The sequence below is a fragment of the Ranitomeya variabilis genome, chromosome 5 (assembly GCF_051348905.1).
Source record: "Ranitomeya variabilis isolate aRanVar5 chromosome 5, aRanVar5.hap1, whole genome shotgun sequence".
In the NCBI taxonomy this organism is placed as follows: Eukaryota; Metazoa; Chordata; class Amphibia; order Anura; family Dendrobatidae; genus Ranitomeya; species Ranitomeya variabilis.
Window position 1 is genome coordinate 362,200,756 of NC_135236.1, and position 26,846 is coordinate 362,227,601.

General features: G+C 46.3%; 1 protein-coding gene across 2 annotated transcripts in view; it reads left to right on the forward strand.

Moving 5' to 3' along the window:
- The window catches only part of MOV10L1 (Mov10 like RNA helicase 1), a 226,876-nt gene that overhangs the window by 7,021 nt on the left and 193,009 nt on the right, over positions 1-26,846 (forward strand). For both annotated transcript variants that reach the window (XM_077264879.1, XM_077264881.1), the window contains exon 2: positions 24,270-24,454. In XM_077264879.1, the coding sequence (XP_077120994.1) occupies positions 24,270-24,454 (185 nt within the window). The remainder of the gene's footprint in view (positions 1-24,269; positions 24,455-26,846) is intronic.

Genomic DNA, 26,846 nt, shown 5'->3' on the forward strand with positions numbered 1-26,846 from the left:
TAAGGGTCACTTCCGTCTTTCTGTCCTTCTGTCTTTCTTTCTGTCACGGATATTCATTGGTCACGGCCTCTGTCTGTCATGGAATCCAAGTCGCTGATTGGTCTCGCCAGCTGCCTGTCATGGCTGCCGCGACCAATCAGCGACGGCCACAGTCCGATTAGTCCCTCCCTACTCCCCTGCAGTCAGTGCCCGGCGCCCGCTCCATACTCCCCGCAGTCACGGCTCACACAGGGTTAATGCCAGCGGCAACGGACCGCGTTATGCCGCTGGTAACTCACTCCATTACTGTCGCTATTAACCCTGTGTGACCAAGTTTTTACTATTGAGGCTGCCTATGCAGCCTCAATAGTAAAAACATCTAATGTTAAAAATAATAAATAACAAATCATTATTTCTCAGTCGCCCATGACAGCACTACCAGAGAGAGGGAATCCGCCCTTCAGGGACAGGAAACCTACAGGATAAAAAGGGTGGTACCTCTCTCCTGCCTCAGTTTTGTTTCCTGTCCCTGACAGGGGAACCCTCAGGATCGGTACCTGTAATCCGGAGCCGACCAGTGGAGGTATGACGGCGGGGAGGCCCCTGTCACCGCTGGTACGTGTCCGACGCCGCCGCTTCTGGGTCCGATGGGGCTGCAGAGCGTGCGGAGGGAAGCGCGGCTGCCTCCCCGGATTGGGGTAGGGGCTTCAGGGACCCGGCGTGCCTTTGCAGCAGAGGCCTGGTCCGGAGCGGCGGCTCGGTGTGTGAGAGCACCAAGATGGCCGCCGCACCGGATATAGACGCTGTCTACTTCCGGGTCCCGGGGAGCGCGCGTGCGCACTGGGGACCAGCGCTTCCCTGCAACGCAGCCTGGAGGAGGGGTGATCGGCGCACTATTTAAAAAACAGCTGTGAGCGCGCCCTTTGCTGCATGCAGTCCCAATATGGCGGACAGCGATCAGCAGCTCCAGCCGGCGCAGCCCTTACAGCCACCGCCGCAGCAACAGCAGCGACACCACCAACGCAAGCCAGGCGAGACAAAGAGAAGGACCTCTGCAGGCACCCGAAGTACCCGCTCCAGGAGCCATTCCACAACGCAGAGTAAAGCCTCCAATATGTCCAGCCAGCCGACACCTTCTACTTCGGGTCTCATACAAGATCCCGTGCCTACTCCAGAACTGGTACCTGTAGCTGCGCAAGATGGGTGAGTGATCTTCGTGAAAGTTCACCAAATAATTAGGGTCCCCTTTTCCGTTTATTTTTTTAGGCAAGAAAAAAAACGGAGAAAACTAAACATAGAGACTGTCCCTTATGTGGAGAACCCCTGTTACAGAACTGGGATAAGAAATTATGCGGTTCCTGGAAGCCCCCCCCCCTACTTTACGTAGGGAATATAGGGGGGGGTCACATGGTCACACAGACTCTACAGTTCATTGGTCAATTCTGGTTACTAACCAAATTTGATGTTTCTAGTATTTATATTTGTTGTGCTATTGGGTAAATCCGGCTCCAATCAGCTGTTTTGGCGGTTTTATAACGACTGACAATTGGTTGTCAGTGCGTTGCCATGCTGTCGCCGGGATATTTATGGCCGTGTATTGGCAAGGTGCAGTCATTGTGAGGTACCATTTGAAGAAAAGAAGACCTCACTGTCTGGATGGATAACTTATTACAGCAACTTATTGCGAAAGCTGGGGAAGAGGGCGGCGCAGAATGGCTGAGATCATGCCTTAGCTCCAGGCCTGTTACCTCAAGTCCTGAAGCAGTTCCGGTTACATCGGTCCCCAGCGCTGTGCCTCAGAGTCAAAGCTTGCCTCCGACATCGCCACCGAGTCACCGCGGCAGCACCAGGAAGAGGAAGCCCCGGACGACTTATTCCCCATCTCCGGCACCTCCTCCGGTCAGCCGTGTAGCGCCGGAGCATACCAGGAAGTCCCGCCTGCCTCCAATGAGAAGGTCGCGAAGCCCATCGCGAGATTCATGGAGGCGCTGGGAAGTACAGCCGTCCACGTCATCACGCGCCGACACCAGGGCAGAAGAACGTCGCGGACGGAAGAAGATGCCGACGAGAGCGCCAATTTCAAATGCCGGCTCTCCTGACCCGGCGGATTCTGGTTTCTCTTTCCCTCCGCTGTCCGGATCTCTGCATCCTCACACCCAGGATCCGGAGTTCCTGTCTACACCAGCCACGCAGCTGCGCTCGCCTAACAGGGAGGGCTTGAGTGCAGGCTGCGCACCGGAGGCTCCATCGGAACACAGAAGCTCTGGAAGGAGTGAGATGATTGATACCAATGTTTCTATATTTGATGCTGATATTAAGCGCATTGTTCAGAATGTTCTCTCTGAGACATTAAGTGGTATTCTTCCTTCTGGCCCCCCTTCCACCTCTCACATAGATCTGACTGCCACTCCTAAGAATACATTTAAGGAGGCATTGACATGTGATTTATCTCCCCTAGGCTTCCACTTGAGTTCCGCTACTAAGGAACTCATTTGGAGCAATAATTATGTGGATTTGTTTTCACTTCTTCCCCGCAGGGAACAGCCGAGTAAAATAGATAGGAAGGAAGACAAGCCTGAGTCTGATGACGCCAAGCGTATGTTTAAATCTTTCAACAATTGGTTACAGGCGTTTTCTATTTACTCGGCTGTTCTGGGTGAAAAATCTCCACAGCTTTGTAGCAGATTATTTCAACATATTGATATAATACTTGAAGCATACCGCAATTTTGGAGGAGTCGCGTGGCTTCATTATGATGAAGCTTTCCGCCAAAAGCTTGCGGTACATCCTGAGGTTCGCTGGGGCAGTAAGGATGTTGGATTATGGTTAAACCTAATGCTCCCACAAAGACATTTTTCTTCCAGATCTTCTTCCGCCCCTGTCCCTAGGAAAGGATTCTGTTTTACCTTTAATGAATCCAGTTGTAAATGGGGCTCGAATTGTCGTTTCCGTCATGAGTGTTCCTTTTGCGGGAACGGACACCCCGCTTTCAAATGTTTTAAAAAGCAGTCGGCTCAATCTATCTCAAAAGAGCCTACTGGAAAGAGCACAGACGCCAGTGAGAGTGGAAAATATGGTATCATGGCTAAATCGATACCCAGACCAAATGATCAGTAGCCTGCTTTTTAACGGGTTTACGTATGGCTTTTTTGTTCCTCCTTTCAAGGGAGCAGGCTGCCAAATTGTTAATAATTTACGTTCGGTTGATATGTATCCTGATGTAGCGGAAGAGAAAATTAGGAATGAGTTGGATCTCGGTAGAGTAGCTGGTCCTTTTTCCTCTCCTCCTTTTCCAAATTTTAGAATTTCGCCACTGGGTGTGGTTCCTAAAAGAGAACCTGGTTCTTTTCGGCTTATTCATCATTTATCCTTTCCGGCGGGATCTTCCTTGAATGATGAAATTGATAGTTCAGCCTGCTCGGTGTCTTATTCTTCTTTTGACAAAGCAGTGGATATTTTGAGGCACTTTGGGCAGGATGCTTTAATGGCAAAATCGGACATTAAGTCCGCCTTTCGGCTTCTCCCAGTTCACCCCGACGGTTTTTCCTCCCTGGGTTTTCATTTTCTAGATTGTTTTTTCTTTGACAAATGTCTTCCTATGGGTTTTTCTTTATCTTGTTTTTATTTCAAAAACTTTTCTACCTTTTTGCACTGGGTTTTGGAATCAAATTCTCCTGGGTCAGGCATTTTGCATTATTTAGATGACTTTTTATTTGTAGGTCCCCCTTCTTCCTCTAATTGTCTTTTTACATTGAATTCCTTCATTAGCTTGTGTACTCATTTTGGTGTACCCCTTGCACATGAGAAAACGGTCTATCCCTCTACATCTATCGAATTTTTAGGCATTGTTTTAGATTCCTCTGCTATGGAATGTAGACTCCCAGAACAGAAAATCTCTAAACTGCGATCAGCTTTACATAAATTTCTTTCCAAACCAAAGTCTACCCTGAAGGAGTTACAGTCATTATTGGGCCTTCTGAACTTTGCCGCAAGAATCATTCCAATTGGCAGGGCATTTTCCCGCCGTCTCTATGACGCTACGAAGGGCGTTTCTTCCCCTACTTCTCATGTGCGAATAAGTTCTGCTCTGAAAGAAGACGCCAGAACCTGGCTGACTTTTCTTTCTGAATTTAACGGGAGATCTTGTTGGCAAACGGGTTTCATTTCCTCCGATTCTTTTCCATTCGTTGTTTCAGTCCAGACTCTTAAGGGTTGTGGAATATTGTTTACATCACATTGGATTGCTCAGGACTGGCCCGATTCATGGGTGGCTTGTGGCCTTACCAAGAATCGGATGGTTTTAGAACTTTTTTCTATTTTTTTGGGTGTTTCTACTTGGGGTTTTCATTTCCAAAACTCAAGAATTATCATTTTGTCCCTCGACCCTGGTGTCATCTTCTCTATCAACACCTTGTCTTCCAAAAACAAATGGGCTGCAAGTATTTTGCGGCAGTTGGTAATGGTTTGTCTTAAGCTGAATATTTGGCTTAAGGCGGCCTCTGGTAGCAGCAAATTTTGTTCTGCAGTTGACGCTTTGTGTGCACGTCATTGGTCAAATTTTCGTTCACAGGTACCAGGGGCGGATTCGGAAGAAACTCCTTGCCCACATTTGATCTGGGACATGATTTTAATCTGATTCCTCACTTTATTCAGAAATCTGTGTCGGATAGAACATGGGCCAGCTATTCGGCCGCATGGTTCGCTTGGCTTACTTTTTGTAAGCTGAATGCCTTTAACCCAAAAGTATCTGACCCTATGGCTGGTCTAAACTTTGCTGAGTCTTTAGTACTTCAAGGTTTGTCATATTCCACGGTGACTAAACATTTAGCGGGGGTTTCCTTTTTTCTGAAACTTTCTGGAGAGTTACCATTAACAGCAATTTTTACAATCAAGCAGTTTTTAAAAGGCTTGAAGAAGAGCAATTTTCAGCCTGACACCAGACGGACGATCTCTTTGCCCCTGCTTAAGGAGTTATGTTCAGCCCTGAGCCAAGTTTGTATTAATTTTGATGAAGTTTTACTATTTCATGCAGCCTTTTGTTTGGCCTTTTTCGGAGCGCTTAGAGTAGGTGAATTGGTATCGGCTAAAAAATCTCATCTTTCCGGACTGATGTTATCAGATGTACGTTTTTATGATGGTTTTTTCATATTATTCATTAGGAGATCTAAAACTGATCAATTGGCAAGAGGGACCAGCATTAAAATTGCTTCCTTCCCGGACCCATTCAAACATGAATCGTTGGTTACATGCCAGGTCACCCGTGGAAGGACCGTTGTTTATACATAAAGACGGTTCAGCAGCCACAATTTTTCAGTTTAATTTTATTTTAAAGAATTGTTTGAAAACCCTTGGCAAAGAGCATCTCAAAATCTCCTCTCACTCTTTTAGGATCGGTGCAGCAACTGAAGCTTCTAGGGCTGGCCTCTGTGATTCTCAGATTAAACAAATTGGGAGATGGAAATCCGGAAGATTTAAATTATATGTGCGGCATGACTTGTATGATTACTAATTATCGATTTATTTGCAAATCCTTCCATAGTTTGGATACTTGGTCATTCATTTATTTTTTGGGCACAGAGGCGAGCTTCTCAACGATGTTATACTGAGAATTTGTCATTCGACCCTTCCTTGGTCCAAATATTTTGGCACGGTGTTCGAGGACTAAAGTGGTATAATTTAATTGTTCAATTTCGTTATTGTATTAATTTGTATCCATTTCCGGATTTGGTAATTTTCCATCTAGGCGGTAACGATCTCGGTAAGTTAAGAACTCTGGATTTGCTTGCTAATATGCGAGCTGATATAGTAACTCTCAGGCAATCCTTTCCTTACCCGAGTTTTGTATTTTCCGAGATCGTCCCGAGGTTGGTTTGGCATTCCGCTGAATCTAGTTTTATGGACAAAATTCGCAAAAGGGTAAATAAGAATATGCAGAAGTTTTTTCCGTTGGTTAATGGGTTTTCTTACAGGCACGTCGAGCTTGAAGGTTTTTTGCCTGGTCTATATCAACAAGATTTAGTTCATTTATCCAATATCGGTTGTGATATTTTTAATTTGGACATGCAAAGCATAGTGGAAAAATGGCTGTGCAGTGTGGGGGGGGCCTCGACTCAGTGAGCCGAGGCTCGTGGGAAAATCGCCCAGTCTATGGGTGGATGGTTGATTGGTTTATGGAATATTTGGTGAAATTACATGATTTATTTATCTGGGAATGTTTTGTTAATTTTTTATGAGTAACCCAAAATAAACATCACGGCCTTATTTTTCCACTAAGAAAGCTTTGTCTTGTGTTTATTTCATGTATGAATGAGGCTTGTGTTACCATGGAAGCCCCCCCCCCTATTTTACGTAGGGAATATAGGGGGGGTCACATGGTCACACAGACTCTACAGTTCATTGGTCAATTCTGGTTACTAACCAAATTTGATGTTTTTAGTATTTATATTTGTTGTGCTATTGGGTAAATCCGGCTCCAATCAGCTGTTTTGGCGGTTTTATAACGACTGACAATTGGTTGTCAGTGCGTTGCCATGCTGTCGCCGGGATATTTATGGCCGTGTTATGGCAAGGTGCAGTCATTGTGAGGTACCATTTGAAGAAAAGAAGACCCCACCCTCCCGCCCTTAAATTTTGCTTTGTCGTGATGTTTATGTTGTGGGAAAATCGCCCAGTCTATGGGTGGATGGTTGATTGGTTTATGGAATATTTGGTGAAATTACATGATTTATTTATCTGGGAATGTTTTGTTAATTTTTTATGAGTAACCCAAAATAAAAATCACGGCCTTATTTTTCCACTAAGAAAGCTTTGTCTTGTGTTTATTTCATGTATGAATGAGGCTTGTGTTACCATGTATAGGACAAGTCCTTTGTGAAGAAACCCCTAGTTTTGCCTCTGAATTACGTTCAGTAATAAGATCAGAGGTAGAAACGGTGTTCAAATCCCTTAAAGGGGAGGGGGTTAAGGAGAGAACACCTGTCCCCCTTTCTCACGCCGATCCTTCTAGTTCTGATGAGGATATATCAGACAGGAAAGGTTCCTCTTCCTCCTCAGACTCTGAGAGTGGAGGCCGTCACTGCTTCCCCTTAGACGAAGTAGATGCCCTTGTCAAGACCGTAAGATCTACAATGGGTCAGAGGTCCCCAACCGCCGGTCCGCGGACCAGGACCGGGCCGTTGGGGTTTTTCCGCCGGTCCACGGCGTCGCTGACAGCTAGCTCCGCGGCCCTGCGCCTGATCAAAGCTCGCACAATTAAATCCCTCATCATCCCCGGCGGCGCCTTGGCTGCAGGGGGTCCACAGCCACAGAGCTCTGTCTGAGCTGTTTTGCCAGCTCCTGGCGCTGCGCAGCTGCAATAGCAGCAATACTCACCCCCGCCGGCCCTCACCATGGATACACACAACACACTTCCGGGCGACGCTGGGTCATCTCTCCTGTTACTTCCGGTCGGCTCATCATCCTAAGAGCAAGAAGACAGAGAGAGAGCCCCACGTCGTCCAGCGCAGCGTCCACCAGATCACCGTCCAGGACATGAGGTCCAGCAGCGGCAGCGCCAAGCAGGAAAAGACAAGCAGCAGCTGCAGTGAGGACCGTGCAGCACCCTCTCCTGCTGTGTCCACAACGAGGGCGATGGACGGGCCGGTGAAGCAGTGAGTGAGTCAGTGACTCGTCTGCACTTTGCGGGGGCGGGGGGAATATGGGATGCAGCCTGCTGCTGCTGAGCCTGGGTCTGCTCTGCTGCGTGCTCACTGACCCTTTTACTTGCAAAATCTGATCTCCAGTGATGCCCCTGGGCCCTGTCACACATGAAAAACACGGAATAGCTGCTTGAGGGCATGAAGTTGTGGTGGCACGTCTCTGTTCAGTGCGGCACATTGTAAACACACCGTAAGATGCATTGCTAGCATATGCAATCATTCAACAAAGTCACATTCTCATTATAAATGTCATAATTATATGATGATAAGTATGCACTAAGCTCCATCCCTCCATAACCCCACCCCCATATGACCAAAGCCCCGCCCCTGCCCCACCGGGCCATGGAAAACTGGTCTTGCTTAAAGCCGGTCCCTGGTGCAAAAAAGGTTGGGGACCTCTGTCCTAGACCCACGTCCTGACAAAACGGTACAGGACATTGTTTGGAGGTCTGGGCCAGAAAAAACGTAGAGTTTTTCCACTTAACGAAAACGTGCAGGCCTTAATTAAAAAGGAGTGGGAGAAACCAGAAAGGAAAAATTCATCTGTACCCTCTCTTAAAAGGAAATATCCTTTTGCGGAAGATGATTCTACACCATGGGACAAAGCCCCTAAACTTGACGTGGCAGTAGCTAAAGCGTCAAAAAAGTTTGCACTGCCCTTTGAGGACATGGGTACGCTGAAAGACCCCCTTGATAAAAGAGCCGACACCTTCCTAAAAGGGGCCTGGGAGTCAGCGGGGGGATGTTTAAGGCCCACAATAGCAGCCGCTTGTACTTCTCGATCTCTAATGATTTGGATAGACAATTTAGAGAAACAGTTAAGAGATGGAGTATCCAGACGAAAAATAATGGAATCAATTCCCATGATTAGGGGGGCGGCAGCTTTCTTGGCCGACTCTTCGGCGGATGCTATTAAACTCACCTCAAAATCGGCAGCCCTGTCTAATGCAGCTCGTAGAACGCTGTGGCTGAAAAATTGGCCAGGCGACCTACAGACAAAACAAAAACTCTGTTCAATCCCATGTGAGGGAAAATTTCTATTTGGAGAAACCCTAGATGACATTTTACAAAAAGCAGGGGATAAGAAGAAGAGATTCCCTAACCTGGCCACGCCATACGTTAGGCGGCCCTTTCGGAACAGGAAATTTTTCCGCAGACGCCCCCTAGAGAACAGAACAGGTGGGAGGATGGGAGAAATAGGGATAGGGGTTTCCTCTTTGGCAATTCCCCAAGAAATAAAAAAAAAACCCTAAGTGACACCTCCCCCAGGGTGGGAGGGAGACTGTCTCAATACCTTCCGGCCTGGGAAAAAATCTCTTCCAGTACTTGGATTTTAAACCTGATAAAGATGGGACTTCAAATAAACTTTACCACCGTTCCTCCCCAACACTATGTGGTCACTCCATTGAAACCCTCATGGCGGCAACAACAGGCTTTGGAACTAGAGATCTCAAAACTCATAGCCAAAGATGTGATCTGAGAAGTTCCCTTACTGGAAAGGGGGAAAGGATTCTTTTCCCCACTTTTTCTCATTCCAAAACCGGACGGTTCCTTCCGCACAATAATAAATCTACGCAAATTAAACAGTTATGTAAAGAATCAGACCTTCAAAATGGAATCGATAAAATCAACAATAAAAAACCTGTTTCCAAATTGTTTCATGGTAGTGTTGGATCTCAGCGACGCGTACTATCACGTCCCCATCCACAAAAACTCACAGAAATACCTCAGACTAGCAGTAGTCATGGAGGGAGTAGTAAAAGAATACCAGTACAAGGCCCTCCCATTTGGCATTTCAGTAGCGCCCCGTGTTTTTACCAAGGTGGTAGCAGAAATGATGGCCCACATAAGGGAAAAAGACGTTATCATAATACCATATCTAGACGACTTCCTGATTGTCAGCAACTCAGCCCAACACTGCCAACAACAATGCAGCAGAGTAATAAAAACTCTAACGGAATTAGGTTGGCTCCTAAACCTCCAAAAGTAAAAACTGGAACCGACCATGGTACAAGAGTTTCTGGGCCTAACTCTGGACTCGGTTTTACAGGAATGTCGCCTTCCAGACCAGAAGAAACAAAAAATATTAAGTATTGTGTCTGGAGCTCGCTCAAACCCTCATATGACCTTGAGAGGAGCGATGTCACTGCTGGGGTCCCTTTCTGCTTGTCTCCCGGCAGTACAGTGGGCTCAAATCCACACGAGAGACCTCCAGTGGGATGTCCTGAAAAATCAGGTTACACTGAGGGGACACCTAGAAGGTCACATGACTCTAAGTTCAGACACTATTCGTTCCCTAGACTGGTGGCTAAATCCCAACAATCTATCAAAGGGAGTTCCGTGGGTGATAGATGCACATCGAGTAGTTACACAGGACGCCAGTCCCATGGGGTGGGGAGCTCACCTAGGAAACAGTGTTACTCAGGGGGTATGGACAGATCAAGAATACCAGGTTTCCTCAAATCAAAAAGAACTTTGTGCAGTGAGCCATGCCCTGTCAATTTTTCTTCCCAAACTACGAGGTCATCATGTCCGGGTTTTTTCGGACAATCAGGTAGTAGTAGCCTACCTGAACCACCAGGGCGAGACCAGATCCCAAGCCCTGATGAAAACTACTTCCCAAATCTTCGCCTTAGCCGAACATCACTTCCTATCCCTCTCGGCGTTACATATAAGGGGCGTAGTGAACAAAAAAGCAGACTTCCTAAGCCGTACCCAGCTGAAACAGGGGGAATGGGCTCTGAACCAAGGAGTCTTCGATCAGATCACCAAAGTCTGGGGGGTCCCAGTAATAGACCTATTTGCCAGTATAGAGAACAGAAAAGTAAAGGAATTTTGCTCTCTAAACCACAGGGGAAACCCCCGTGCACTGGAAGCATTCTCGATCCCCTGGACTCACGGTCTGGCATATGCCTTTCCCCCTCATATACTTATTCCGGCAGTTCTACGGAAGATAAGACAGGACAGGGCGAGAATCATCCTAATAGCCCCCTTCTGGCCCAAAAGGGCCTGGTTTTCCTGGCTGAGAGTTCTATCGGTCACCGATCCCTGGGTCCTTCCGGATCTTCCGGATCTCTTATCACAGGGGCCGGTGCTCCACCCTCAGTCAGCAAATCTACACTTGACAGCGTGGAACTTGAGGTCACTGCTAAGGGCAAAAGGCTTCTCAGATAATTTAGTGTCCACATTATTAAAAAGTAGGAAGACTATAACAACTAAAATCTATGGTAAAACCTGGAAAAAGTTTCTGTCCACCTCCGGGGTAAAAATACAAGATGGGGTTCCAGTAGTCAAAATATTAGAATTCCTACAGAAAGGCTTGGATATGGGCCTATCGGTGAGCACCTTAAAGGTGCAAGTAGCGGCCTTAGGGGCGTTATACAATGATAGTATTGCCACTAACCCATGGGTAACAAGATTCATTAAAGCCGCTGTACGTTCTAGGCCGATAAAAATCAAAAGTCCTCCATCTTGGGACTTAAATTTAGTACTTTCAGCTCTGACAGAACCCCCGTTTGAACCCATAGATTCGATACCACTTAAAATCTTATCTCTCAAAACGGCCCTTCTTACAGCCCTAACATCTGCCCGTAGAATTAGTGACCTCCAGGCTCTATCTGCGAACCCTCCCTTCACACAAATCATGGAGGATAGGGTAGTATTGAGAACAGACCCTGCTTATCTACCCAAAGTTGCTTCCAATTTCCATAGATCCCAGAAAATAATCCTTCCTTCCTTCTGTCCAAACCCGAAAAATCAAAAAGAGGAAAAATTCCACACCTTAGATGTGAGAAGGTGTCTAATACACTACCTAGAATCCTCCCGACAGTGTAGGAAGGAAGGCTCTCTTTTTATCTGTTTTCAGGGACCTAGGAAAGGACTCAAAGCCTCCAAGAGCACTATAGCTCGCTGGGTTACTGATGCGATAGCCCTGGCATACTCGTCCACGGGAAACGCAGTGCCTGAAGGACTCAAGGCACACTCTACAAGGGCTATGGCGACCTCCTGGGCCCAAAGGTCGGAGGTACCAATAGATAAAATCTGTAAAGCGGCCACCTGGTCAACAACTTCAACCTTCTTTAGGCACTATCGCTTAGACTTAGCCTCTTCGTCGGACTTAACCTTCGGAAGAAGGGTCTTGCAGGCTGTGGTCCCTCCCTAAAGCAATAATCTCTGCAATTCTCTCTGGTAGTGCTGTCATGGGCGACTGAGAATAGTGTAGTTACTTACCGATAACGGTATTTCTCAGAGCCCATGACAGCACCTGCTTATTCCCCCCCTTATCACGTGTGCGGTGAGCACCTTATTAAACGAAATGTGTGTTTGATTTAGACACGGTGTAATCTTCATAAGTATTTTGCTAAAAATATGTATATTTCTTGTTGTCACTAACCTGGAGGACCTCTGATGCTCTGTAAACCAAACTGAGGCAGGAGAGAGGTACCGCCCTTTTTATCCTGTAGGTTTCCTGTCCCTGAAGGGCGGATTCCCTTTCTCTGGTAGTGCTGTCATGGGCTCTGAGAAATACCGTTATCGGTAAGTAACTACACTAATCCTCACCTTCCGCCGCCTTTCCCGCTCCTCGCGACGCTCCGGTGACCGGTCCATGCAAGCGGCAGGTTCCGATGCTAAGGATTGTATGTGACAAGGACCTGCCATGACGTCACGGTCATGTGACCGCGACGTCATCGCAGGCTCTGCGTGCCTGTGCGAGAAGGACCTGCCATGACGTCACGGTCATGTGACCGCGACGTCATCACAACCTGGGACCGGAAGCTGCCGTGTCACAGCACACAGGCGACAGAACTACAAGGGTACCCTCGGAAGGTGAGTATATGTTTATTTTTTATTTTTTAACCTGTGACATACGTGGCTTGGCAATATACTACTTAGCTGGGCAATATACTACGTGACTAGCCAGTATACTACGTGACTGGCCAATATACTACGTGGCTGTGCAATATACTACGTGGCTCTGTGCTTGTCACGCGGGTACTGGGTAGACTACAACTGATTAACCGGGCCCCTGCGATATCCCTCAGACTAGGAAAAACCCTGTCTGTCCCTCTCCCAGAATTTACACTGATGGTGTGCTTGTCTGGGCCACCAGGCCTGATCCTGACTCCTGTTTCAGTCCTATGCTGAAACCTCCACCCGCCACCCAGTGATTAGACCACTCACCAACCCCTATAGAAAGCACAGACAGGGAAAACTAAAAACGCACCACACCGCAGACACACAGGAAAACACTATAATGTGCACAGGGCAAAACAAATACAAATATAGGAAGGAGAAATATGACAAAGGATAATACACCACCAGATACGATATTTCTTCTCCTAGACCACCACTCCAAACCGAGATCACCAGGCACAAGACACAAGCTATAATCGGCGACGCCCAAAGTCCAAAATTACTATTTAAAGGCCACGGGCGTGACCCAGCCTCCAACCCGATTACCAGCTAGATTAACCCCGGACAACCTGGATAAAGTCTAGCCGGTGCCACTGAGCGTATAGTGGACGAATGTGGAATTACCGCTGTCTGTCGGACGCCCTAGTGTGAATAGCGTCCGACATGACAGTGCTGTATACTACGTCGCTATGCAATATACTACGTGGCTCTGTGCTGTATACTACGTAACTGGGTAATATACTACGTGGCTCTGTGCTGTATACTACGTAACTGGGCAATATACTACGTCGCTGTGCAATATACTACGTGGCTCTGTGCTGTATACTACGTAACTGGCCAATATACTACGTGGCTGGGCAATATACTACGTCACTGGGCAATATACTACGTGGCTCTGTGCTGTATACTACGTCACTAGGCAATATACTACGTAACTGGGCAATATACTACGTAACTGGGCAATATACTACGTGGCTGGGCAATATACTACGTGGCTGGGCAATATACTACGTAACTGGGCAATATACTACGTAACTGGCAATATACTACGTGGCTCTGCTGTATACTACGTAACTGGGCAATATACTACGTAACTGGGCAATATACTACGTCGCTGTGCAATATACTACGTGGCTCTGTGCTGTATACTACGTAACTGGGCAATATACTACGTCACTGGGCAATATACTACATCACTGGGCAATATACTACGTGGCTGGGCAATATACTACGTGAACATGCATATTCTAGACTACCCGATGCGTTAGAATCGGGCCACCATCTAGTTAACATATAAAGTGGGGCCTGTATACAGTTTCTGCTAGAGGCTCTTGTACCTGCGTACTTGTTTGAATACACCCAAGACGCATATGAATCGGGAACACTGGTACTCACTGGTGGATCTAGGTGGAACGCATGTGAGACGCAGGTAAACTGGAAGTCTGGTACTCACTTCTGTCTTGCTGTTCGTGAGACCGAGACTCTGCGCCTGCACATGGTGAAATGCATACCGCAGATTCTGCGCATGCGCGTGATAGATCCCCTTGGAACAAAGTTCCGCATCGGCGCAATCGAATGGAACGCAACCACAGGCAGGCGCGCCAGCACTTCCGGTATGTGATACGCACGCCAGACCACACATATGTTTTTGGTCCATTAATCAATGCAATCTATATTTGGGGCGTACTGGGCACTTTGTCTCAGGCACTTTATCGAGAGGGGACTCGCCCTGTGACCTGATGACTGTATCACTATGGATACATAATGATGACTAAGCTAAGTTGCTTTCTTTGACATGTATACTCTTGATAAACCTCATGTTAAAGGGAACCTGTCACCCCCAAAATCGAAGATCAGCTTAGCCCACCGGCATCAGGGGCTTATCTACAGCATTCTGTAATGCTGTAGATAAGCCCCCAATGTATCCTGAAAGATGAGAAAAAGAGGTTAGATTATACTCACCCAGGGGCGGTCCCACTGTGGTCCGGTCCGGTGGGCGTCGCGGTCCGGTCCAGCGCCCCCCCCATCTTCTTTCGATGACGCAGGTGTACTTTGTCTGCCCTGTTGAGGACAGAGCAAAGTACTGCAGTGCGCAGGCGCCGGGAAAGGTCAGAGAGGCCCATGCCTGCGCACTGCAGTACTTTGCTCTGCTCTCAACAGTGCAGACAAAGTACGCCTGCGTCGGAGCCGCAGTGTGAAGACAAGAAGAGGACGTCATCCCATGAAGATGGGAGGCCCCAGACCGCCCCCCCCCCCCAGGTGAGTATAATCTAACCTCTTTTTCTCATCTTTCAGGATACATCGAGGGCTTATCTACAGCATTACAGAATGCTGTAGATGAGCCCCTGATGCTGGAGGGCTTAGCTCATCTTTGATTTTGGAGTGACAGGTTCCCTTTAAGAGGGGAAACGTGTCGAGTTCTTGCATATACATGTAATATGGGTCAATGCCATTACGGGGAATATAGAGGTGAGTTGAGACTTCTATTTGAACTCTAACTTTAGAGGATCTATTTGGGTGAGCGATACTGTGAGGAGCCTATGGGGGTGGGCTCCACTCTGGTTTATAATTTATACTTTGTTATGAACATTTATATCTATGTATTGGCATAACTGTGAAACTATTAAGCTTCCCCCAATTTCCCTTCACTTCTTACATTTTGGCCCATAATAATAATAAGGTCTATCAACATCCTGCCACATATCATTCATTAGGATTCTTGCTTGGGACACACATCGAGGAGCGGGGGCGCCATTGTCATCCATCTTCTTATTAGGGTGCCAACCTCCGCTGCTAGCCAGGGACAGGGTAGAGTCTTCACAATCACTGGCCCCTTATCTTGATTGTCATTATTCCTGTTCCCTCCTCTAAAGTCCCATTCTTGGGAATTAACTAAGGTTTTTCTGCCCTACTCTTAAGAGGGATCAGAAGGGATAGTCGACGTGGAGCGGGATTTAGGATGCCAACCTGTGCAGTCAGGTAGGGTTGTTTAGGCCTTGAGCAGGGCCAGGCACCACCCTTGGCCTTTTCTATTTTAGTATATATTTTTGGTTTCTTGGTGATGGTATTGTGTTGTGCACCGGTATTTTTTACTAATAAAGTTAATATTTTTATAGAGCAATTGGTTTTTTTCTGTGAGCTAGCTGATCAATTTTCAATAATGCCTCTCACAGCGGCTGGGGGATATTTAGGAGAGAGAATTTCGTCCTACTACAGGACGATTATCCAGTTCAGTGAGCTCTGTGGAACTAGCCATTCTTCCACAAATGTTGGTAAAGGCTGACTAGGTGCTGGATTTTATGCACCTGCGACAATGGAGGTGAATGAAAAACCTGAAATCAATCGTTAACCCTGCTGTTCTGTTCAGGTTCATATGACCTGAAATGAAATTTAAGACCCTGCAGATTATTTATTATGTGGATCTGAAACTTGTGATTAACTGACTTTTCCTTATTTGAGGGGTTCTAGTTTTGGGCTACAACCAATGGGCTGGCAGCTATCCTTAACTCTTAAGCTGGTGTTCTGTTATTTTCTTTTAAGGGATCACTTAAACAACACACTATAACTCCAAGTCAATGACACTTCTGTGAAATCAATGTGTCCAGTTATGAAGCAGCACTGATTGTGAATCAATTTCTCCTGCTGTTGTGAACAGACAGCAGGTAGAAATTCTAGGCAATTAGCAAGACAACCCATAGAAAGGAGTGGTTCTGTGTTATGATCCGGTGACCTTGGAGCCGCATGAGAGACTTTCTCAGGAGTAAGTGGTATCTGTACTGACCGCAACCCCTAAACTGACACCGCAACTAGAAGTAGCCGTGGGGTGTGCCTAACACGTCCTAGACACCTCGACACAGCCGGAGGACTAAATACCCCTATAGGTGGAAATGGGAATTCTATCTTGCCTCAGAGCAGAACCCCAAAGGATAGGCAGCCCCCCACAAATATTGACTGTGAGTATGAGGAAAGACACACGCAGGCAGAAAAAACAGAATTTAGCAAAAGAGGCACTTCTAGCTAAATAGAAAAGGATAGGACAGAATTCTAAGCGGTCAGTATTAAAATCCTAAAAATATCCACAGCAGAAAATACAAATATTCTACATCTAACTAAAGACATAGCATGTATATCTGCAAATCCTGAGAATCCAGCATGACTGAAAAATCCAAACAAAGTCTAAGCTGGACAAAAACACAATGAATTGCAAAGCACACTGCATGTGTGCACAGAGACAAAAACAGACACTTATCGTAGCTGAATTGACAGCAGAGCATGAGGAACCAGAGAGAGATGCAATCCCTCCAAGAACAATGGACAACTGGCCAGGAGTAATGGATCCTGCACACCTAAATACCTAGTAGAGCTGCAATCAGCAGAAACACCTGCCAGGATTACAACCCCAAGACAACTGCACTACCATTAACAACCACCGGAGGGAGCCCAAGAGCAGAATTCACAACAGTACCCCCCCCCCCCCTTGAAGAGGGGTCACCGAACCCTCACCAGAGCCCCCAGGCCGATCAGGACGAGCCAGATGAAAGGCACGGACCAAATCAGCAGCATGGACATCAGAGGCAAAAACCCAAGAATTATCCTCCTGGCCATAACCCTTCCATTTGACAAGGTACTGAAGCCTCTGCCTTGAAAGGCGAGAAATCAAAATCTTCTCAACCACATACTCCAACTCCCCATCAACCAACACAGGAGCAGGAGGATCAACAGAGGGAACAACGGGCACCACATATTTCCGCAATAAAGATCTATGGAAAACATTATGAATGGCAAAAGAGGCCGGAAGGGCCAAACGAAAAGACACCGGATTAATAATCTCAGAAATCCTATAAGGACCAATAAACCGAGGCTTAAACTTAGGGGAAGAAACCTTCATAGGAACATGACGGGAAGACAACCAGACCAAATCCCCAACCCGAAGCCGGGAACCAACACACCGACGACGGTTAGCAAAACGCTGAGCCTCCTCCTGAGACAACACCAAATTGTCCACCACATGAGCCCAAATCTGCTGCAACCTGTCAACCACAGAATCCACACCAGGACAATCAGAAGGCTCAACCTGCCCCGAAGAAAAACGAGAATGAAAACCAAAATTACAAAAGAAGGGCAAAACCAAAGTAGCCGAACTAGCCCGATTATTAAGGGCGAACTCTGCCAATGCCAAGAAAGCCACCTAATCATCCTGATCAGCAGACACAAAGCATCTCAAATAAGTTTCCAAAGTCTGATTAGTTCGCTCGGTCTGGCCATTTGTCTGCGGATGAAATGCGGAAGAAAAAGACAAATCAATGCCCAGCCTAGCACAAAAGGCCCGCCAAAACTTAGAAACAAACTGGGAACCTCTGTCGGACACAATATTCTCCGGAATACCATGCAAACAAACCACATGCTGAAAAAACAACGGAACCAAATCAGAAGAGGAAGGCAATTTAGGCAAAGGCACCAAATGAACCATCTTAGAGAACCGGTCACAAACCACCCAGATAACCGACATCCTCTGGGAAACACGAAGATCCGAAATAAAATCCATAGAAATATGCGTCCAGGGCCTCTCAGGGACCGGCAAAGGCAAAATCAACCCGCTAGCACGGGAACAACAAGGCTTGGCCCACGCACAAGTCCCACAGGACTGCACAAAAGAACGCACATCACGCGACAAAGAAGGCCACCAAAAGGACCTACCAACCAAATCTCTGGTACCAAAAATACCAGGATGGCCTGCCAACACAGAACAATGAACCTCAGAAATCACTCTACTAGTCCATCTGTCAGGAACAAACAGTTTGCCCACTGGACAGCGGTCAGGTTTGTCAGCCTGAAATTCCTGCAGAACCCGTCGCAAATCAGGGGAAATGGCCGAAAGGACCACCCCTTCCTTCAGAATGCCGACCGGTTCCAGTACCTCAGGAGAATCAGGCAAAAAACTCCTAGAGAGGGCATCAGCCTTAATATTCTTAGAACCCGGAAGATACGAGACCACGAAATCAAAACGGGAGAAAAACAAGGACCATCGAGCCTGTCTAGGATTCAGCCGTTTGGCAGACTCGAGGTAGATCAGATTTTTATGATCGGTCAAGACCACAATACGGTGCTTAGCTCCCTCAAGCCAATGTCGCCATTCCTCAAACGCCCACTTCATAGCCAACAACTCCCGATTGCCGACATCATAACTGCGTTCAGCAGGCGAAAACTTACGGGAAAAGAAGGCACACTGTTTCATCAAGGAACCAACAGAATTCCTCTGAGACAAAACGGCCCCTGCCCCAATCTCAGAAGCGTCAACCTCAACCTGAAACGGAAGAGAAACATCCGGCTGACGCAACACCGGGGCAGAAGTGAATCGGCGTCTAAGCTCCTGAAAGGCAGAGACAGACACAGAGGACCAATTCGTTACATCAGCGCCTTTCTAAGTCAAATCGGTCAGGGGTTTAACCACACTGGAGAAGTTAGCAATGAATCGGCGATAAAAAATTAGCAAAGCCCAAAAATTTCTGAAGGCTCTTCACGGATGTGGGCTGAATCCAATCATGAATGGCCTGAACCTTAACCGGATCCATTTCTATAGATGAGGGAGAAAAAATGAAGCCCAAAAAAGAAATCTTCTGTACTCCAAAGAGGCACTTAGACCCCTTCACAAACAAGGCATTATCACGAAGGATCTGAAATACCATCCTGACCTGTTTCACATGAGACTCCCAATCATCGGAAAAAATCAAGATATCATCCAAATATACAATCATGAATTTATCAAGATAATTCCGGAAGATATCATGCATGAAGGACTGAAACACAGATGGAGCATTAGATAGTCCGAATGGCATCACAAGGTATTCAAAATGGCCTTCGGGCGTATTAAACGCAGTTTTCCATTCATCACCCTGCTTAATACGAACAAGATTATATGCCCCCCGAAGGTCAATCTTAGTAAACCAACTAGCCCCCTTAATCCTAGTAAACAGATCAGAAAGCAAAGGCAAAGGGTATTGGAATTTGACCGTGATCTTATTCAAGAGGCGATAATCAATACAGGGTCTCAAGGAGCCATCTTTTTTGGCAACAAAGAAAAAAACCTGCTCCCAATGGTGAAGAAGATTTCCGAATATGCCCCTTCTCCAAAGACTCCTTAACATAACTCCTCATAGCGGTATGTTCAGGCACAGACAGGTTGAAAAGTCGGCCCTTAGGAAACTTACAGCCTGGAATCAAGTCAATAGCACAATCACAGTCCCTATGCGGTGGAAGGGAACTGGACTTGGGCTCATCGAATACATCCTGAAAATCAGACAAAAACTCTGGAACCTCAGAAGAGGTGGAAGAGGAGATTGACATCAAAGGAACGTCATTATGAACCCCCTGACAACCCCAACTAGTCAGACATAGACTTCCAATCCAACACAGGATTATGTATCTGCAACCATGGAAAACCCAGCACAATAGCATCATGCAAATTATGCAACACCAGAAAACGACAATCTTCCTGATGGGCTGGTGTCATGCACATGGTCACCTGTGTCCAAAACTGGGGTTTATTTTTAGCCAAAGGTGTAGCATCAATGCCCCTTAAAGGAATAGGGTTTTGCAAAGACTGCAAGGGGAAACCACAACGCCTGGCAAATTCAAAGTCCATTAAGTTCAAAGCGGCGCCTGAATCCACAAACGCCATGACAGAAAATGGAGACAATGAGCAGATCAGGGTCACAGATAACAGAAATTTAGTTTGTACAGTACTGATGGTAACTGAACTAGCGATTCTCTTTGTACGCTTAGGGCAGACTGAAATGACATGAGAAGCATCGCCACAATAAAAACACAACCTATTCTGACATCTGAATCCTTGTTCCGTTTTAGACAGAATCCTATCACACTGCATAGGCTCAGGCATCTGCTCTGAGGACAACGCCACAGCGCGCACAGTTCTGCGCTCCCGCAAGCGCCGATCAATCTGAATGGCCAGAGACATAGAATCACTCAGACCAACAGGCGTGGGAAACCCCACCATAACATCTTTAACAGATTCAGAAAGACCCTTTCTGAAAATTGCAGCCAAAGCATCATCATTCCATTTAGTCAGTACAGACCATTTTCTAAATTTCTGACAATACAATTCTGCCGCTTCTTGACCCTGAGACAGGGCCAACAAGGTCTTCTCCGCTTGATCCACAGAATTTGGTTCATCATATAATAATCCCAGAGCCTGAAAAAAGGCGTCTACATTAAGCAAGACCGGATTCCCAAATTCCAGTGAAAACGCCCAATCCTGAGGGTCGCCACGCAACAGGGAGATGACAATTTTAACCTGCTGAATGGGATCACCAGAGGAACGAGGTTTCAGAGCAAAAAACAGTTTACAGTTGTTTTTAAAACTCAAAAATTTGGACCTGTCCCCAAAAAACAAATCAGGAGTAGGAATCCTAGGCTCTAAAAGTGGAGTCTGAACAATATAATCAGAAATGCCCTGTACCCTAGCAGCAAGATGGTCTACACGAGAAACTAATCCCTGAACATCCATGCTAGCACAAGTCTCCTCAGTCACCCAGAGGAAAAGAGGGAAGGAAAGAAAAAACAGGCTACAGAAAAAAAAATGGCTCAACACCTTCCTTCCCTTCTTCTGAGATGCATTTAACTCATTGTTGGCCAGTTGTACTGTTATGATCCGGTGACCTTGGAGCCGCATGAGAGACTTTCTCAGGAGTAAGTGGTATCTGTACTGACCGCAACCCCTAAACTGACACCGCAACTAGAAGTAGCCGGGGGGTGTGCCTAACACGTCCTAGACACCTAAATACCCCTATAGGTGGAAATGGGAATTCTATCTTGCCTCAGAGCAGAACCCCAAAGGATAGGCAGCCCCCCACAAATATTGACTGTGAGTATAAGAGGAAAGACACACGCAGGCAGAAAAAAACAGAATTTAGCAAAAGAGGCACTTCGAGCTAAATAGAAAAGGATAGGACAGAATTCTAAGCGGTCAGTATTAAAATCCTAAAAATATCCACAGCAGAAAATACAAATATTCTACATCTAACTAAAGACATAGGATTTATATCTGCAAATCCTGAGAATCCAGCATGACTGAAAAATCCAAACAAAGTCTAAGCTGGACAAAAACACAATGAATTGCAAAGAACACTGCATGTGTGCACAGAGACAAAAACAGACACTTATCTTAGCTGAATTGACAGCACAGCATGAGGAACCAGCGAGAGATGCAATCCCTCCAAGAACAATGGACAACTGGCCAGGAGTAATGGATCCTGCACACCTAAATACCTAGTAGAGCTGCAATCAGCAGAAACACCTGCCAGGATTACAACCCCAAGACAACTGCACTACCATTAACAACCACCGGAGGGAGCCCAAGAGCAGAATTCACAGCAGTTCTGTAGGTGGTGACCACAGACCATTTCTCTGTTCTCATCCTTTTTGGCTGTTTCAGTCACTTTTACGTTTTGTGATTGCTTTCACCCCTAGAGGTACAGTATCATGAGGCAGTGTGTACAGTACAACCCACAGAAGTTGCTCAGGTAGTGCGGCTCATCCTGGTGGCACAAACAGTAGCTGTCTGTCAGCACAGTGTCCAGAGCATGGAGCAGATATAGTATCAGGAGAAAGGCCAGTGCAGCAAGATAGTGGGGCTGTAGGAGAGCAACAACTCAGCAGCAGGACTTCTACCTCCTCCTTTGTGCAAGGAGGGACAGTGCCAGAGTCCTGACATCCAGCAGGCCACTAACATCCATGTATCTGCTGAAACTGTCAGAAACAGACTCCATGAGGGTGTTATGAGGGCCCAACATCCACATGTAAGTGTTGTACTTACAGCCCAACACCTTGCAGGGTGATTGGCATTTGCCAAAGAACACCAAGATTGACAGATTTGACATTGGTGCCTTGTGCTCTTCCCGGAAGAGATCAGGATCACACTGAGCGTGTAACATGTGACAGAGTCTGAAGACGTCATGGAGAATGTTCTGTTGCCTGCAAAATCCTCTAGCATGACCGATTTGGCAGTGGGTCAGTAACGGTATTGGGAGGCATTTCTTTGGAGGTCCACACAGCCCTCCATGTGCTCGCCAGAGGTACTCTGACTGTCATTAGGTACCAGGATGAGATCCTCAGATCGATTGTGAAACCATATGCAGGTGCGCTGGGCTCCTTCTGATGCATGACACTGTTGGTCTCATATGGCTGAAGTGTGTCAGCAGTTCCTGCAAGATGAAGGCATTGAGGCTATGGACTGGCCCGCCTGTTCCGCAGACCTGAATCCGATTGAACACATCTAGGACATTGTCTCGCACCATCCACCAACGTCACGTTGCATCACAGACTGTCCAGGAGTTGGCGGATGCTTTAATCCAGGTCTGAGAGGAGATCCCTCAGGAGACCATCGGCCGCCTCATCAGGAGCATGCCCAGGCGTTGTAGGGAGGTCATACAGGCACGTTAAGGTCTCACACACACTACTGAGTATCATTTCCTAGTTTTGAGGTATTTCCAATGAAATTGGATTAGCCTGTAATTTGATTTTCCACATTCATTTCAATTTACATCGATCATTTTTATATTTTATTGTTCTCCACGCATTCCACTATGTAATGAATAAACATTTGTATGTGGAATACTTAATTCAGTGATATTTAGGATGTGGCATTTTAGTGTTCTCCTTATTTTTTTGAGAAGTGTGTATAAGGCTAGGTTCAGATTGCGTTAGGGCAATCCGTTTAGCGCTAAGCGCTAGCAGATTGCGCTAACGCAATGTCTTTTTAGGGGTCGCGTTAAACGTCCCCGCTAGCGCAGATCCCCGATCTGCCAGAGCGGGGAATGGACCTCGGGCGCGCCGCGGACGCTGCAAGCAGCGTCTGAGGCGCGCCACAAAAGAACGGCACATCGCTAGCGCGTGCCGAAAATGACACGCGCTAGCAAGGCGCTTTAACATTGCTGGCAATGGGAGCGCAAACGGACGCGTTGCACGGCGTTAATTTCGCCGTGCAACGCTGTCCGTTAGCACTCACACTAAAACGAAATGTGAACCTAGCCAGCAGTGATTTTATGATATCTATCACTGGAATCCCACTCTTGCACAGTATCGAGTGGGGAGCTGCGCTTGCACAGTGTCAACTGCAGAGCTGCGCAAGCGCCGTGAAGCACAGCTCCACGCTCGACACTGTAAGCACGGCCACAAGGGCGGCTTCAAGTGCTACACTGCGCAAGCGTGGCATTGCAGTGACGTTGGCGCAGCCAGGGAATTCAATCAGATTGAGTGGGCAGCGACGCTTGTGAGTGAACAGAAAACGAAGTACACCCTATAGCAAAGTGAGCAAGTACCATATATATACAAGTACTTTTTGGACATCATTACAATTTTTGTAATGAAAAAAACGGGTTGGTAATGCACATTAAATCACTAGCAACGCACTGGGAACAGTTTAGATGCCTGAAATGACGTGACAGGGTCCCTTTAACCATTTGGTGAGCTGAGCATGAAATTATATTTTACTCTAATAACAGAAACTGAATATTTCAGACAGCTATGTACTGTAGTTGGTTAAGTGAGTAAATCTTAGAACAACCATTTACAACATTGTGAGAAATTAGGGAGTTTTCCACGTTACATTGTTTTTTGCCTAGCTAATGTTGCATCTAAAATATTTTATGCATTTTCATGCAGACTATGAAACCATAATGGATGTGGAAGGAGTGGTTACTCGCTTTTGCAATGACTATGGAATGATAAATGACCAGATCTATTTCACAACTGATGTCATAATTGGTCGAGAGCCTTTAAATGTTGGACAAAAAGTAACTGTTTCCTATCAAGAGGATAAGACTTCTGGAGGATGGAAAGCAATAAAGGTATTTTTTACATGTTTTCTAGAAGTACAAATAGAGGATCTGTCAAGGGGTGACTACTCAGATGTTCCTAACTTATCTGCCTTAAAAAATAAGTGGGAGTATATATGGAGCAATAAGCTGGTGTCTGATATTTCAGCATTCAGAAGGCTTGTTTCTGCCACAGCACCATAATGGTGTCCTGAAATAAGCTGAAAAGTTCAGATAGCTATTCACTGATGGAACTCTTAGGCTATATGCACACATTGCGGATTAGGCTTAGGAATTTCTGGTGCGGATTTTGCATCTCCTAGCAGAAAACGCAGGTCCGGATTTGTCGCGTTTTTTGTGCGGTTTTTGTTGCGGATTTGCTGCGGATTTTTTGCGGTTTTACTGTGGTTTTTACCCCTGTGGATTTCTATAATGGAATGGGTACAAAAACCCTGCAGATCCGCAAAAAAGAAGTGACATGCTACTTCTTTTAATCTGCAGCGTTTCCGCACAAAATTTTCCGCACCATCAGCACAGCGGGTTTTTTTTTCTCATTGATTTACATTGTACTGTAAATCACTTGCGGATCTGCAGCGTTTCTCCACCGCAAAAAACGCTGCGGATCCGCAGGAAATCCGCAACGTGTGCACATACCCTTATATAATATTGCAAAGAAAAAAAAAACTTAATAGCACCTTCTTACAGACTGAAGCAAATGTGAACAGGTGCAAGTTACTATGACTACATAATATACAAACCAAAGAATATAGCAGCACTCTGTGCAAGAATATACGTGCAAGCATTGAATATATGACATTTGTATGGAAATTATGGCAAAAGTACTTTGTGGTACCGTATATACTCAAGTATAAGCTGAGATTTTCAGCCCATTTTTTTAGGCTGAAAGTTCCCCTCTCGGCTTATACTCGAGTCGTTGTCACAGGGGGTTGGCGGGGGGAGGGGGAGTTGCAGCTGTCACATCATACTCACCCTCCCGGTGCGGTCCCTGGCAGCTTCTCCGATGCGATGGTCTCCGGGCACCGGCAGCTCTTCCTGTGCTCAGCAGTCACGTGGTACCGCTCATTAAAGTAATGAATATGGATGTGACTCCACTCCCATAGGGGTGGAGCGCATATTCATTACTTTAATGAGCGGTGCCAGTGACCGCTGAACACCGGAACAAGCTGCCAGCGCCCGGAGACCATCGCATCGGAGAAGCTGCTAGGGACCGCGCCGGGAAGGTGAGTATGACAGGAAAGGGTGGGCATTGCGCGATATTCACCTGTCCCCGTTCCACAACCGTGCTCCGTCTTCCGCATCCTCTGGCTGTGGCGTTGCTATCCTTTCCCTGAGGAAGCTGCTATCCCGGCGGCGATACGCGTGGGAGCTTATCCCACATCTTGCTTCCCCACTCCACATGACTTCTTGCAATTTTTTTGGACTGCGGGTATGATTGGGTTTTAGGGTTGAGGTTTGGGTATTTGTATTGTCCAGTTCCCCCTCTCCCTGCCCCTCGCTGCAGTTCTTATGCATATTACTATTATTATTTCATTTTTCTCTATCTTTTCAATTTTTTTCCATTTTTTGTCATGTGCTGGATGTCTTAAACTACTAAATATTTCTGCACGAAAGTTATGCACCTTATTTTGGGTTGTATGGTACTCTGATATTGACACTATCATGCATATTGCATAAAGCGGCCACTAATCTCTGTATCATCTATGGTTTTGCAGTAATATTATTTTGACATTCCTGTTGTGGGTGATACATGTTTTGTGGGTTGTCATTTCCCTTATACCAGGGCATGACATATGTATAGGTACTCTTTGCACAGTTGCATTTTTAAGTGTTTTTAATTGTATTGTGTGTTTTTGTTCTTCGTATGTATACATTTTTTGAGGTTTTGCCAAACTAAATAAAATACAACTTTGATATTGTTATATGTGGAGGTGTTCCTGTGTATGTGGGCATGATCTTTGTCTTCCTTTTTTTTATGTGTAACTTCAAGCCCACGGTGAACCTTCCCCTTTGGTATTTGTTTGCGGTGCCCTCCATTTCTTATTCGTTCAGGTCAGAGGGCGCGATGACATGTTTAGTGCGCGCCCTGTGCCTGAACGTCACAGCCAGAGGACCTGGAAGACACAGCGGTGGTGGAACGGGGACAGGTGAATATTGCAAGTGCCGGGGCCTGAGCGACGAGAGGTGAGTATGTCATTTTTTTTTTTTTAATCGTAGCATATGGGGCATAATATTCTATGGAGCATCTTATGGGGCCATAATCAACCCTAATGCAGCATTATTTGGGGCAAATGTTTCTATGGAGCATCTTATGGGGCCATAATCAACCTTTGTGCAGCATTATATGGGGCATATTTTTGTATGAAGCATCTTATGGGGCCCATCATAAACTTTATGGAGCATTATA